This window comes from Equus quagga, chromosome 5 (genome assembly GCF_021613505.1).
Source record: "Equus quagga isolate Etosha38 chromosome 5, UCLA_HA_Equagga_1.0, whole genome shotgun sequence".
NCBI classification, from domain to species: Eukaryota; Metazoa; Chordata; class Mammalia; order Perissodactyla; family Equidae; genus Equus; species Equus quagga.
The window spans coordinates 37,102,553-37,117,054 of record NC_060271.1 but is presented as its reverse complement, the minus strand read 5'-3'; the positions used below and the strand labels follow the sequence as shown (position 1 = coordinate 37,117,054).

The 14,502-nt window shown below is 45.5% G+C and overlaps 1 protein-coding gene across 2 annotated transcripts in view; it reads left to right on the top strand.

Moving 5' to 3' along the window:
* SPEN (spen family transcriptional repressor) overlaps positions 1-14,502 on the top strand; it is an 81,139-nt gene that overhangs the window by 62,048 nt on the left and 4,589 nt on the right. For both annotated transcript variants that reach the window (XM_046660875.1, XM_046660873.1), the window contains 3 exons: positions 207-320; positions 1,302-1,402; positions 6,058-14,224. In XM_046660875.1, the coding sequence (XP_046516831.1) occupies positions 207-320; positions 1,302-1,402; positions 6,058-14,224 (8,382 nt within the window). The remainder of the gene's footprint in view (positions 1-206; positions 321-1,301; positions 1,403-6,057; positions 14,225-14,502) is intronic.

The following is a 14,502-nucleotide window of genomic DNA, read 5'->3' as shown; positions in this document are numbered from 1 at the left end:
TTATTTGTGGGTCCTTCCAGTTGTGGCATGTGGGATTGCTGCCTCAGCATGGCTTGATGAGCAGTGCCATGTCTGTGCCCAGGATTCGAACGGGTGAAACCCTGGGCCGCCGAAGCGGAGCGCGCGAACTTAACCACTCAGCCACGGGGCCGGCCCCTGGATGAGGTTCTTATTTGGTTTTTGTTTTGTTTTCTTGTTTTTCACAGGTGGTGTTTGACCGCTTAAAAGGCATGGCCCTGGTTCTCTACAATGAAATTGAATATGCACAAGCAGCTGTAAAAGAGACCAAAGGGAGGAAAATTGGTGGGAATAAAATTAAGGTGTGCAGAATGACTTTAAACAGAAGCAAAACAAAATCGTATTCAGATCCCACTCTTAGTTACTGGCATTTTGTAGGTGGCCAGCAAGAGGAATAGTTTATAGGACGTGTATTGTATGTCCTCAGTTTTTAAGGGAGTTTTTACAATTTTAATACTCAGCTACTTGAGGGCACAGGGTCTTTTAAAGTATTAGCCACAGAACCTTTCCTAAAAATCCTCTCATTCGAGGAATTGTACTTCCCTCTGCCCCGGGTACCTGATGCTCACGTGTATACTCTTGGTGCAGGCTGGCCCGCAGTCACCTGTGGGTATCTGCACACCCAGGAGCTTGAAGTGTCAGTCCAGCTTCCTGAATGATGCTTTCCTCTTCTTTCCTTCTCTCCTAAAGAGTGGGTAACCACTAAAAGTATGATCTTTTGTCTGATGTTTTTGTTTAAAAACTTTTGTTCATGAAGCTTGAAGGAATTTATGTACTTAATAACTGTGATGGTTAGATTGAAATAAGTCTTGAGAATGAGATAGTGACACATGATGGGTATCATAGCTCCAGTGACTGAGTAAAGTGAGCTGTGAGTAAAGTTTAAATGTTCTTCCACATTTAATTTTATGTTCTAACTATGGTTCCAGCAAATTTATGTACAACAGAGATTGCTGGATTTAGTTGATCTGATTGTTTAATTGACAACTTAGAATTCTGATAGGTATTGTTTCCGTTTCTAGTTTGCTTTTTCCACTCCTTCAGGACTGGGTTCTGTAACTTTAAATTATACTTCTTTATCAAGATTTGTGTAGAATTTGAGAGAGATTTCAGGTTAACAAAATATAGTTTCAGTTATGAGGACTATTTCATTTAATTGAGATAGATTGCTTTTTCTTAAAATTTAACCAGAGGAGTTTGGGGAAGAATTTTCAAATTTGATAACACTTTCCCTCATTAAAATATGAAACTTGAATCAAACATCTGCTCTTCTTTTTGTTTAGGTGGATTTTGCAAATCGGGAAAGTCAGCTTGCATTTTATCACTGTATGGAAAAATCTGGTCAAGATATCAGAGACTTTTATGAAATGTTAGCAGAAAGAAGGTATGTATTTTAAACCTATCAGCATAACTTGAATGTTAAAATTTCTAATGCATAAAGTTTAGATGGGATTTTTATTTTTCACCACTTATTTCTACTCTCACCCCCCAAAAATCTCTTCCATTTTATCCCCTCAAAAACAAACACACAAAAACGTGGAAAAAAATTATTTTTATGATTCTAGTTTTCATGTGGCTCATGGGAGTTGGGGTAACCTATTTACATCTCTCACTGAATCCTCCTACAATTTGAAAGAGTTACTGTTTTGCCAGATTATAACTTTTATGTACAAGTCATCCTGCCTTACAGTTTTGGATTAAATATAACATGTTGAAGTGCATTAAAAACTATTAAATACCCTGTATATTTAGTAATGACAACATCTAGGTTGTTACCATGCATGTGCTCATGCAATTAATAATAATAAAAAGAACTTTCAAAAGGCTCTCAAGAGCTTTGGTTTAAATTCAGATCTCTTAAATAATTTGTGAGTTAGTGAGCCAAAGTATATACAAATTGGTAACTTTAGCAATGTAAAAAGTAAACCTTATTGAGGCCAGCCTGGTGGCGTAGTGGTTAAGTTGTGTGATCCACTTTGGCGGCCCGGGGTTCGTGGGTTTGGATCCCGGGTGTGGACCTACATATCGCTCTCAAGCCATGTTATGGCAATGTCCCACATACTTGGCTCAGATGTTAGCTCAGTGACAATCTTCCTCAAGCAAAAAGAGGAAGGCTGGTAACAACCAGCTCAGGGCCAGTCTTCCTTACCCCCCAAAAACAAACAAACAAAAAAACTTATTTCTCGTTGATAATTTTTTCAGTCATGGCACTGTAGTATCTGGTATTTTTTTCTGCTGCTTGTAGGAAATAGTATACTTCTCTCTCAATCTAAATCACACTCTCCATTAGCTAAAGACTTTCCCAAAACTGTGCCTGGTTCTTTTTTAGACAAGATATATTAAAACATTCTAAGATAATGTTAGCAGTTTCTTGAATAGATGATCACAGTTAAAAATGGAAATTATACATATGATCATCAAGCTGTTTGTCCAAACATGCCTCTGTGATTGAGTCTCCTGGAATGTGACCACTGGATCTCCACCCTTACATACATGCGTTAGACAAAAGGCCATATGTGAAATATGGCTTTAGAGGCTCAAGTTCACGTATAAAAGGGCTCTGTGACAAGGATGAGCCAAATTCTGATTGTGCTGCCAGAACCTGCTGAATGCATTCCCTTTTTACTGCCTCTTCTTGCCACTTTGTTTTCGTTTAAATCACAGAAGGTAAATATTTCTGAGTCACTTCCTCGTGGAATGTTGTGTAATAGTCATTGAGTACTTGGGAGGTTTTTAAATGAAAAATGTCCCTCAAGCCAAATTCCCAAAAGCTTGAACTTCTAAGGTTTTGATGGAATCCACATTCCAGAAGATCAAAAATCAATAGTTCTCCAGCCAAAAAGTCTTGATCCAAGACTTCTTCTGTATCAGTTGTGTGTATGTGCGTGTGTGTGTGAGAGCGAGCGAGCATGAGCCTGTGTGTGCATTTGCAGGAGAATATCTGTGTCTGTAGAGGGAGAAAAAAAGTTCTCAATCCTGGCTCTGCAAGTAGTCGTTTGAAGTCATCGTTAGTACTTGAAGTGCTGATGGGAATTCTGACCCGTAAGTGAGTGGGAAGTGTGGTGGTCTAGTGGTGCCTAAGACATAAAAAAATCCATTAAAATCCTCTGTGCATACATTAAATATTTTTCAAAGATGAGTGTCTTATCAGAGTTGGATAATGCTATGTGGGTGTTAATTTTTGTATATTACCCCTTAAATTCACTCATTTTACTGATGATCCAGCTCTGTTCTTTGGTTCTTACCCATGGGTATTTCTCCCTGTTGAATGGAGTTGATCTGCTAAAGGAGGAAGCAGGAGGGTGTGGGACTTCACTGTGACCCGGTTTTCCGCATTTGGTTTCAGATGACAGTGCTTGTGGAATGCATTCCTTGCAGTAGAACTTGAGCATCTTTGGTCTTTCCACAGAGTGGAAGGAAGTCATCCCACTGAATAGTTGATGCATGAATGAAAAAAGTACTTTACTTCTAATGCTAGTTGAGCTCAGGAGAATGCAAACGATAATCCATTTTCATAGGGCTCTGCAGTGTAAGAATAGAATGTATTTCACTTATTCCCGCAAATACTGTGTCAGGGAGGTAGGGCCACGACTCTTGTCCTGTGTTACTTGTGGTGGGAATTGAAGATCAGATCACTCTGCTGCTAAGGTCACAGGCTACTAAACCTTTGGGCTGGGAATAAACCCAGGGCTCCTGCCTCCTAGTGCATTGAGCCTTAACACTTGACCAGAGTGATTCTCAAGATGAATTTACAGGGTCACAATATGCTTAGATAAGTTTCCCACCTACTTGTGGTAGTTTGGATCATATGAACAGAGTTCTTTCAGAGTTCCTCGAGGACCCTGTCAGAGTCTTCTGTGCGTAGGACTAAGTGCTCAGTTGTGTACTATCTCCTGCGTAAGTTGAGTGCCTTGAGGGCAGGAACGCTCACTTCTTTTGGTAGTCATAGGGCCCAGCAAAATAGGTGCAAAGCCGTGATTTATTAAAGTGACCAGTGCTCCAGCACTAATGTTTACACATAGACCTTTGACTTCTATAACTTTTTTGGTATTTTCGGATATAATTTAATTAGCTTAATTTCAAAAATATCGAGACTATTTAAAATATGAGTTCAAGCCTACTATTAATCTGAGCAGTAAACCAACGACCCTTTTCGGTGTCTTAATCACTTTATATTAGAAAGCGTATAGTGTGTTCACTTCTACATATGAAAATGATGCTTCCTTGGAGTTTGTATTTATGGTGGTAAGGAGTTAAGCTAGCTTAATTTCATGCCTAGTAACATTTATTTGCAAGATGCCTGGCCAGTATTTAGGCAAAGAATCTGATTCCTGTGGAACTGTAGAAGGATCATCTTGAATCCAGTTAAACCAAATCTCATAGGTCATAAAATATTGTCGTTGGACTGAGAAAGTTCAGTATAAGTGCATATAATAATGTGTTATTTGATGCTTCCAGTGTTTGAGTGTTATGTCTAGGTGCTTCCTTTGCTGTTGAAAATGGGTTGGAACATCACACAGTAGCAGCTTTGACATATTTTCCTAAGGCTCATTCTCTCAACAGATATTTGAGTGACTGCTTTGAGCCAAGCACTGTTAAAAGAGCTAGAGAAATTGTGGCCAAGAAGACAAAAGCTCATGCCCTTAGGGGCTTCAGTTCTAGATTCGTTATGTTTCAGTGAGCCACTAATGGCAATACTCTGTAGAAGGAGCAAGCCATACCTGCTTGAGAAAACAAAAACTGAGAGTGAACAAGAGTGAAGGAATTGACCTGTTAAGACGAATTTCATTTTATACACCCTACATGGTCTTGTGTGCAAACTTAATCCTATTTTGAATGCACTGGGACATGTCACTGTGGGAGAAAAGCCATGGTGAATAATTCTTCTTCTTCTTCTTCTTCTTTTTTGGTGAGGAAGATTGGCCTTGAGCTAACATCTGTTGCCAATCTTCCTCTTTTTTTTTTTTCCTTCTTCCCCAAAGCCCCAGCACATAGTTGTATATGCTAGTTGTAGGTCATTCTAGTTCTTCTATGTGGGATACCGCCACAGTGTGGCTTGATGAGCGGTATGTAGGTCCACACCCAGGATCTGAACTGGTGAAGCCCAGGACACTGAAGCAGAGCTCGCAAAATTAACCACTTGGCTATGGGGCTGGCCGTGGTGGTGAATTCTTTCACAGTTGAGGAATCTTCTCACAAAGCTTATAATCATCGATTTGTTAGTTAGCAGTTGGGAAAAAGTAACATTAACTGAAAGCCAAGTATGTGCCTTGCATTATGCTAGGAAAGTTTTTACAAATGTTATCTTATTTAATCTTCTTAAGAGCCTTATGAGGACAAGTTATCGTTTTACAAATGACGAGACTGAGCCCATGGAGACTTGCCCCCAATATGTGTTTTTTAATTGTGAATTGGAGATAGAGGTGTTATCAGTATCATACAGGTCACATAGATGGGAAGATTTTAATTAAATTATCTGTTTTTCCAAACAGTGCATTTGTCTCCCAAGTTGTGCTAAGAATATCTTTTGGCAAGAAAAGTAATTATGAAAGACTTAGAAATGTGGGGATGTGACACTGTCTAATACGGTGCTCATTATAAGTCACGGCTGAAGCTCTGCTGTCCAAGAGAAACCATGCAAGTTACAGAGGTGCTCTGAAATTTTCTAGTAGACACATTAAAAAATAAAAAGAAAAGGTGAAATTTTATTTAACTCAGTATGTCTAAACTAACATATTATCATTTCAACATATAATCATTCTAAATAAATTATTGAAGTGTTTCTTTTTTTTTAAGCTACATCTACCAAGTAGAGTGTATAATGTACACTCACATCTCAATTCAGACTAGCCAAATTTCACATTCTCAGTAGCCACATGGGGCTAGTGGCTATCATATTGGACAGTGCAGGTCTAACTAATGATTAAATAATGGCAGAGATTTTCAGAGGCAGGACTTTGTAATCTTGTATGCATGATTTCATGTGTAAGTGGCAAGGAAACAAAAAGAACTAATATATTCTTTTTTGGTTTTTGGCAGAGAGGAACGAAGGGGATCTTATGACTATAGCCAAGATCGTACATATTATGAGAATGTTCGTACTCCAGGTACATATCCTGAGGATTCCAGACGGGACTATCCACCTCGAGGGAGAGAATTTTATTCAGAATGGGAAACTTACCAAGGAGACTACTATGAATCACGATATTATGACGATCCTCGGGAATACAGGGATTACAGAAATGATCCTTATGAACAAGATATTCGGGAATACAGTTACAGGCAAAGGGAACGGGAAAGAGAACGTGAAAGATTTGAGTCTGACCGGGACAGAGACCACGAGAGGAGGCCCATTGAACGCAGTCAGAGTCCAGTGCACTTGCGACGCCCTCAGAGTCCTGGCGCATCTCCCTCACAGTCAGAGAGGTTGCCAAGTGATTCTGAGAGGAGGATGTACAGCCGATCCTCAGACCGGAGTGGAAGCTGTAGCTCACTTTCCCCTCCAAGATATGATAAACTTGACAAATCTCGTTTGGAACGTTACACAAAAAATGAAAAGACAGATAAAGAACGAACTTTTGATCCCGAGAGAGTGGAAAGAGAGAGACGCTTAATAAGGAAGGAAAAAGTGGAAAAGGACAAAACGGATAAGCAGAAACGAAAAGGAAAAGTTCATTCCCCTAGTTCTCAGTCTTCAGAAACAGACCAAGAAAACGAGAGAGAACAGAGCCCTGAAAAATCAAGGAGTTCTAATAAACTGAGCAGAGACAAAGCTGACAAGGAAGGAATAGCCAAAAACCGCCTAGAACTCATGCCTTGTGTGGTTTTGACTCGAGTGAAAGAAAAAGAAGGCAAGGTTATTGATCACACTCCTTTGGAAAAGCTTAAAGCCAAGTTTGATAATGACACTGTCAAGTCTTCTGCCCTAGATCAGAAACTTCAGGTCTCTCAAACGGAGCCTGTGAAATCTGACTTGTCTAAACCAGAATCTGTTAGAATGAAAGTGCCAAAGGAAAAGGGGCTTTCAAGCCACGGAGAAGTGGTAGAAAAGGAAGGCAGGCTTAAACCCAGGAAGCACCTAAAACCAGAGCAGACTGCCGATGGGGTCAGCGCTGTGGATCTGGAGAAGCTGGAAGCAAGGAAAAGGCGTTTTGCAGATTCCAATTTGAAAGCAGAAAGGCAAAAAGCAGAAGTCAAGAAAAATAGTCCAGAGATGGAGGATGCTCGGGTGCTTTTAAAAAAGCAGCCTGACATTTCATCTAGAGATGTCATTCTGCTGAGGGAAGGAGAGTCTGAAAGAAAACCTGTGAGGAAAGAAATTCTTAAAAGAGAATCTAAAAAAATAAAATTAGATAGACTTAATGCTGTTTCCAGCCCAAAAGACTGTCAGGAGCTTGCCAATATTTCTGTTGGAACTGGCTCAAGGCCCAACTCAGACCTGCAAGCAAGGCTAGGAGAACCAGTAGGTGAATCTGTGGAAAATCAAGAAATCCAATCAAAAAAACCCACTCCTTCAAAACCACAGCTCAAACAGCTGCAGCTATTAGATGATCAAGGACCAGAGAGAGAAGATATTAGGAAGAACCATTGCAGTCTTCATGATGAAACACTTGAATGTAAATCAGGCCAAGAGAAACCACATTCAGTAAATACTGAAGAAAAAATTGGCATTGATATTGATCACACACAGAGTTACCGAAAACAAATGGAGCAGAGTCGTAGAAAACAGCAGATGGAGATGGAAATAGCCAAGTCTGAGAAGTTTGGCAGTCCTAAAAAAGATGTAGATGAATATGAAAGACGTAGTCTTGTTCACGAGGTCGGCAAACCTCCTCAAGATGTCACTGACGACTCTCCTCCCAGCAAAAAGAAGAGGATGGACCATGTTGATTTTGATATCTGCACCAAGAGAGAGAGGAATTACAGAAGTTCACGCCAAATCAGTGAAGATTCTGAAAGGACTGGTGGCTCTCCCAGTATCCGACATGGTTCTTTCCATGAAGAAGATGACCCCATAAGCTCCCCTAGGCTAATGTCAGTTAAAGGGTCTCCTAAAGTAGATGAAAAAGGTCTCCCCTATTCTAATATAACAGTCAGGGAAGAGTCCTTAAAGTTTAATCCTTATGATTCTAGCAGGAGAGAACAGATGGCAGACATGGCCAAAATAAAGCTAACTGTTTTGCATTCTGAAGATGAACTAAATCGCTGGGACTCTCAAATGAAACAAGATGCCGGCAGATTTGATGTGAGTTTCCCAAACAGCATAATTAAGAGAGACAGCCTTCGAAAGAGGTCCGTACGTGACTTGGAACCTGGTGAGGTGCCTTCTGATTCTGATGAAGATGCTGAACACAAATCCCACTCACCCAGGGCCTCTGCATTATACGAAAGTTCTCGATTGTCTTTTTTATTGAGGGACAGAGAAGACAAACTACGTGAGCGAGATGAAAGACTCTCTAGTTCTTTAGAAAGGAATAAATTTTATTCTTTTGCATTGGATAAGACAATCACACCAGACACTAAGGCTTTACTTGAAAGAGCTAAATCCCTCTCTTCATCTCGAGAAGAAAATTGGTCTTTTCTCGATTGGGACTCCCGATTTGCTAATTTTCGAAACAACAAAGATAAAGAAAAGGTTGACTCTGCTCCAAGACCTATTCCATCCTGGTACATGAAAAAGAAGAAAATTCGGACTGATTCAGAAGGAAAAATGGATGATAAAAAAGATGATCATAAAGAAGAAGAACAGGAAAGGCAAGAATTATTTGCTTCTCGTTTTTTACACAGCTCAATCTTTGAACAAGATTCCAAGCGACTGCAGCATCTAGAGAGAAAAGATGAAGAACCTGACTTCATTTCTGGCAGGTTGTACGGGAGGCAGGCATCTGATGGAGCAAACAGCACAGCTGATTTGATTCAAGAGCCAGTAGTTCTTTTCCATAGCAGATTTATGGAGCTCACACGAATGCAACAGAAAGAAAAAGAAAAAGACCAAAAACCCAAAGAGGCTGAGAAACAGGAAGATATAGAGGATCATCCCAAGACCCCAGAATCTGCTTCTGAGACTAAAGAGTCAGAACTGAAAACTCCATCTTCTGTTGGGCCTCCTAGTGTCACAGTTGTAACGCCAGAGTCAGCAGCATCAGTGGAGAAGACAGCTGGTGAAAAAACAGAAGAGGCGTCTTCAGTGACAGAAGAGAAGAACATGGAGCCAGCCTCTGTCTCAGAAGAAGCAAAACCTGTATCTGAACTGGCTCCCATTGCTGTGGAGCAACCTGAACCAGTTGACTTGCCCCCAGGAGTGGACACCAAGAAAGATGCTGCCGGGACTCCTTCAGTTGTTGAAGAAAATTCATCAGTTGATCAGCTGCCTTATCTGGATGCAAAGCCTCCAACTCCTGGGGCCTCATTTTCCCAGGTAGAGATCACTGCAGATCCAGAGCCTGATAGTACCCAACCACTTTCAAATCCGACTCAGAAGCCTGAGGAAGCTGATGAGCCAAAAGTGGAGAAGCCAGATTCAACTGCTAATGTTGAGCCTAATGTAAATCAAAAAGCTGAAGTTGTTCCTGAGGTTCAGCCTCAAGCTGCTGAAGATGTAGAGGTTGATCCTCCAGTTGCTGCAAAAGATAAAAAGCCAAACAAAAGTAAACGTTCCAAGACCCCCATTCAGGCAGCTGCAGCAAGTATCGTGGAGAAGCCTGTCACAAGGAAGAGTGAGAGGATAGATCGAGAAAAACTCAAGCGGTCCAATTCTCCGCGAGGAGAAGCACAGAAGCTCTTAGAATTGAAGATGGAGGCAGAGAAGATTACAAGGACTGCCTCTAAAAACTCAGCTGCAGACCCTGAACACCCTGAGCCAAGTTTGCCCCTCAGCCGAACAAGGCGCCGGAATGTAAGGAGTGTCTATGCCACCATGGGTGACCACGAGAGCCGCTCTCCAGTCAAAGAGCCCACCGAGCAACCGAGAGTGACAAGGAAGAGATTGGAGCGGGAGCTTCAGGAGGCTGCAGCAGTTCCCACTACCCCTCGGAGGGGAAGGCCTCCAAAAACACGCCGTCGAGCTGATGACGACGATGAGGCCGAGGCGAAAGAACCAGTTGAAACACTCAAACCAGCTGAGGGATGGAGATCCCCAAGATCCCAAAAATCAGTAGCTGCTGGTGGCCCACAAGGGAAAAAGGGGAAAAATGAACCAAAAGTTGATGCTGAACGTCCTGAGGCCACCACCGAGATGAGTCCCCAAGGAAACGTGAAAGAAAATAGCACAAAATCCAAGACTGATAAAGAAGAAGCAAGTACTGAACAGAAACATGACAAAAAGGAAATTAGCACAGACAAAAATCCACCTGAAACCCCTCCAGTTGAAGTGGTGGAGAAAAAAACAGCCCCTGAAAAAAACTCCAAGTCAAAGAGAGGAAGATCTCGAAACCCTCGGTCAGCAGTGGACAGATCTGCAAATCTGAAAAATGTGGATGCCAATGCCAGTTCCGCTGTGGCTGCAGGCTCTGCAGGGCTGGCAGCAGAGAAGGAACCTGGGGTTGTGGCAGTCTCGCCTGAGAAGAGCGAGAGTCCCCAAAAGGAGGGTAGTTTATCATCCCAGTTGAACAGTGGTCCAGCTGATGCAGACAAGGAACCAGAGAAGGAAGATGTGCCTGCCTCTAAGCCGTCCCCAGAAGCCAAGCAGTTATCCAAGCAGATGGAGCTGGAGCAGGCCGTGGAGAACATCGCCAAGCTCACTGAAACGTCTGCCGCTGCAGCTTTCAAGGCGGCAGCCACAGATGCACCAGAGGGCCTTGCTGAGGACGGGAACAAGCCTGCACACCAAGCAAGTGAAACCGAACTGGCTGCGGCCATTGGTTCAATCATCAATGACATTTCTGGGGAGCCAGAAAACTTCCCAGCACCTCCACCTTACCCTGCAGAATCTCAGACAGGTCTGCAGCCCCATTCTCAAGTGCTGCAGTCTCCTGAGGAAGGAATGGAGCCTGAGACCGATGAGGCCGTATCTGGCATCTTGGAGACTGAGGCTGCTACAGAATCTTCCGGGCCACCAGACAGCACCCCTGACCCATCAGTGGGCTCAGCAGATACCAAGGAAGCCAGAGGGAAGAGCAGCGAAACCTCCCACCCAGCGCCAGAAGCCAAAGGATCGAAAGAAGCAGAAGTTGCTGTTGCTCGGAAAGACAAAGGGCGCCAGAAGACAACTCGATCCCGCCGCAAACGGAACACAAACAAGAAAACAGGGAGTACTGCAGAGACCCGTGTCCTGGCACCTGACCAAGTGCCAAGCACGAGTCCTGCTACAAGTGAGGGGACGACGGCACAACCCCCAGAAACTCCACAGGAAGAAAAGCAGAGTGAAAAGCCCCAGTCCCCTCTCCCTGAGTCCTGTGCTTCTGACCCAAGCAAGACTCCATCCGTGGAAAACTTGTCCCAAGAAAGCAGTGTTGAAGAAAAGACTCCAACCAAAGTGTCTGTGCTCCCAGACCTTCTCCCCCCATCGCAGCCCGTGCCCATGGAGGATGAGCCTCAGGCCAGATTCAAGGTGCATTCCATCATTGAGAGTGACCCAGTGACCCCCCCCAGTGACTCAAGCATACCTACCCCCACAATTCCTTCTGTAACTGCAGCAAAGCTCCCACCCCCTGTTGCCTCTGGGGGGATCCCACACCAGAGTCCCCCTACTAAGGTGACAGAGTGGATCACAAGGCAGGAGGAGCCACGGGCTCAGTCCACCCCCTCTCCAGCTCTTCCCCCAGACACAAAAGCCTCTGACATCGACACCAGCTCCAGTACGCTGAGGAAGATCCTCATGGACCCCAAATATGTATCTGCCACGGGCATCACTTCCACAAGTGTCACAACTGCCATTGCTGAGCCTGTCAGTGCTGCCCCTTGCCTGCATGAGGCGCCACCCCCTCAAGTTGAATCTAAAAAGCCTCTTTTAGAAGAAAAACCAGCAAATCCAGTAACAAACACCTCCGATACACAGGCCTCAGAGGTTCTAGTAGCCACTGACAAAGAAAAGGTGGCTCCAGTCATTGCTCCCAAAATTACTTCTGTCATTAGCCGGATGCCTGTGAGCATTGATTTGGAGAATTCACAAAAGATAACTCTGGCAAAACCAGCTCCTCAAACCCTGACTGGCTTGGTGAGTGCACTTACTGGCCTGGTGAATGTCTCCTTGGTCCCAGTGAATGCGCTGACTGGGCCAGTGAATGCCCTGAAAGGCCCTGTGAAGGGCTCAGTGACCACGCTGAAAAGTTTGGTGAACACTCCTGCGGGCCCCGTGAACGTCCTGAAGGGGCCAGTGAACGTTCTGACGGGGCCAGTGAACGTTCTCACCGCTCCGGTGAACGCCACTGTGGGCACCGTGAACACCGCCACGGGTGTGGTGAGTGCCGCTGCTGGGGCAGTGAATGCCGCCACAGGTGCAGTGACAGTCACATCAGGTGCGGTGACTGCTGCATCTGGTGGTGTGACTGCCACAACAACAGGTGCAGTGACTGTGACAGGCGCAGTGATTGCATCCTCAGCAAAGTGCAAACAGAGATCAAGCAGTAACGAAAATAGTCGGTTCCACCCAGGGTCTATGTCTGTAATTGACGACCGTTCGGCGGAAACAGGCTCTGGTGCTGGGCTGCGTGTGAACACTTCAGAGGGGGTTGTCCTTCTGAGCTATTCAGGGCAGAAGACTGAAGGCCCACAGCGGATCAGCGCCAAGATCAGCCAGATCCCTCCAGCGAGTGCAATGGACATTGAATTTCAACAGTCGGTGTCCAAGTCTCAGGTCAAGCCCGATTCTGTCGCACCATCGCAGCCTCTGCCCAAAGGCCCTCCAGCTCCTTCGGGCTATGCAAATGTGGCCACCCATTCCACTCTGGTACTGACTGCCCAGACGTACAATGCATCTCCTGTGATTTCATCTGTGAAGGCTGACCGTCCATCCTTGGAGAAGCCTGAACCCATTCACCTCTCTGTGTCCACACCTGTCACCCAGGGTGGCACAGTGAAGGTTCTCACCCAGGGCATAAACACACCCCCAGTGCTGGTTCACAATCAGCTGGTCCTGACCCCAAGCATAGTCACCACTAATAAAAAGCTTGCTGACCCCGTCACCCTCAAAATAGAGACCAAGGTCCTTCAGCCAGCTAACCTGGGGTCCACTCTCACTCCCCACCACCCTCCTGCTCTGCCCAGCAAACTGCCTGCAGAAGTGAACCATGTCACCTCGGGGCCCAGTACCCCAACAGATCGAACTGTCTCCCATTTGGCGGCTACAAAGCCAGATGCACATTCTCCTCGACCCAGTGGGCCTGTTCCATCTCCGTTCCCAAGGGCAAGCCACCCCAGCACCACCACATCCACTCCTCTCTCTACTAATGCCACAGTCATGTTGGCTGCAGGCATTCCTGTGCCTCAGTTCATCTCTAGCATACACCCAGAGCAGTCTGTCATCATGCCACCCCACAGCATCACCCAGACCGTTTCCCTTAGCCACCTGTCCCAGGGCGAGGTGAGAATGAACACACCCACGCTGCCCAGCATCACCTACAGCATCCGGCCAGAGACACTTCACTCTCCTCGGGCCCCACTGCAGCCCCAGCAAATAGAGGTCAGGGCCCCACAGCGTGCGGGCACACCCCAGCCAGCCACAGCTGGTGTGCCTGCCCTGGCCTCCCAGCACTCTCCAGAGGAAGAAGTACATTATCACCTCCCTGTCGCTCGAGCCACAGCCCCTGTGCAGTCAGAGGTGCTGGTCATGCAGTCTGAGTACCGACTGCATCCATACACCGTGCCCCGGGATGTGAGGATCATGGTGCATCCCCATGTGACGGCAGTCAGCGAGCAGCCCCGGGCAGCAGACGGGGTGGTGAAGGTGCCACCAGCCAGCAAGGCCCCTCAGCAGCCAGGAAAAGAAGCTGCCAAGACAGCAGATGCCAAAGCAGCCCCTGCCCCTGCCCCTCACGGTGAGGCCCGAATCCTCACAGTCACCCCCAGCAACCAGCTCCAGGGGCTGCCTCTGACCCCACCTGTGGTGGTGACCCATGGGGTGCAGATTGTGCATTCCAGCGGGGAGCTCTTCCAAGAGTACAGATATGGAGACATCCGTACGTACCACGGCCCGGCTCAGCTCACACACACACAGTTTCCTGCTGCTGCCCCCATTGGCCTGCCTTCCCGCGCCAAGGCTCCTGCTCAGGTGAGAGTGCCAGAAGTCACCGTTCTGGTCCAAATAATAGGTCAGGTGCCAGTCAGGTCCCTAAAATACGTGGCTAAGCTTAAAGAGCTTCCTGAATTTTGGGACGAAGGGGGCAGATCACAGCATGGAGAGCTGACGGACTTGGGAAAGTGCTCTTTGTAGGAACCTGTAGTGGTGGTCCCTGCTTGCGGGGGTCGGGGGACAGGGAATAGGTGACCTCGTTTTAGCAGAACTGTCAATCCTGAATGCCCGGGAGCATCACAGTCAGGCTAAAGCCC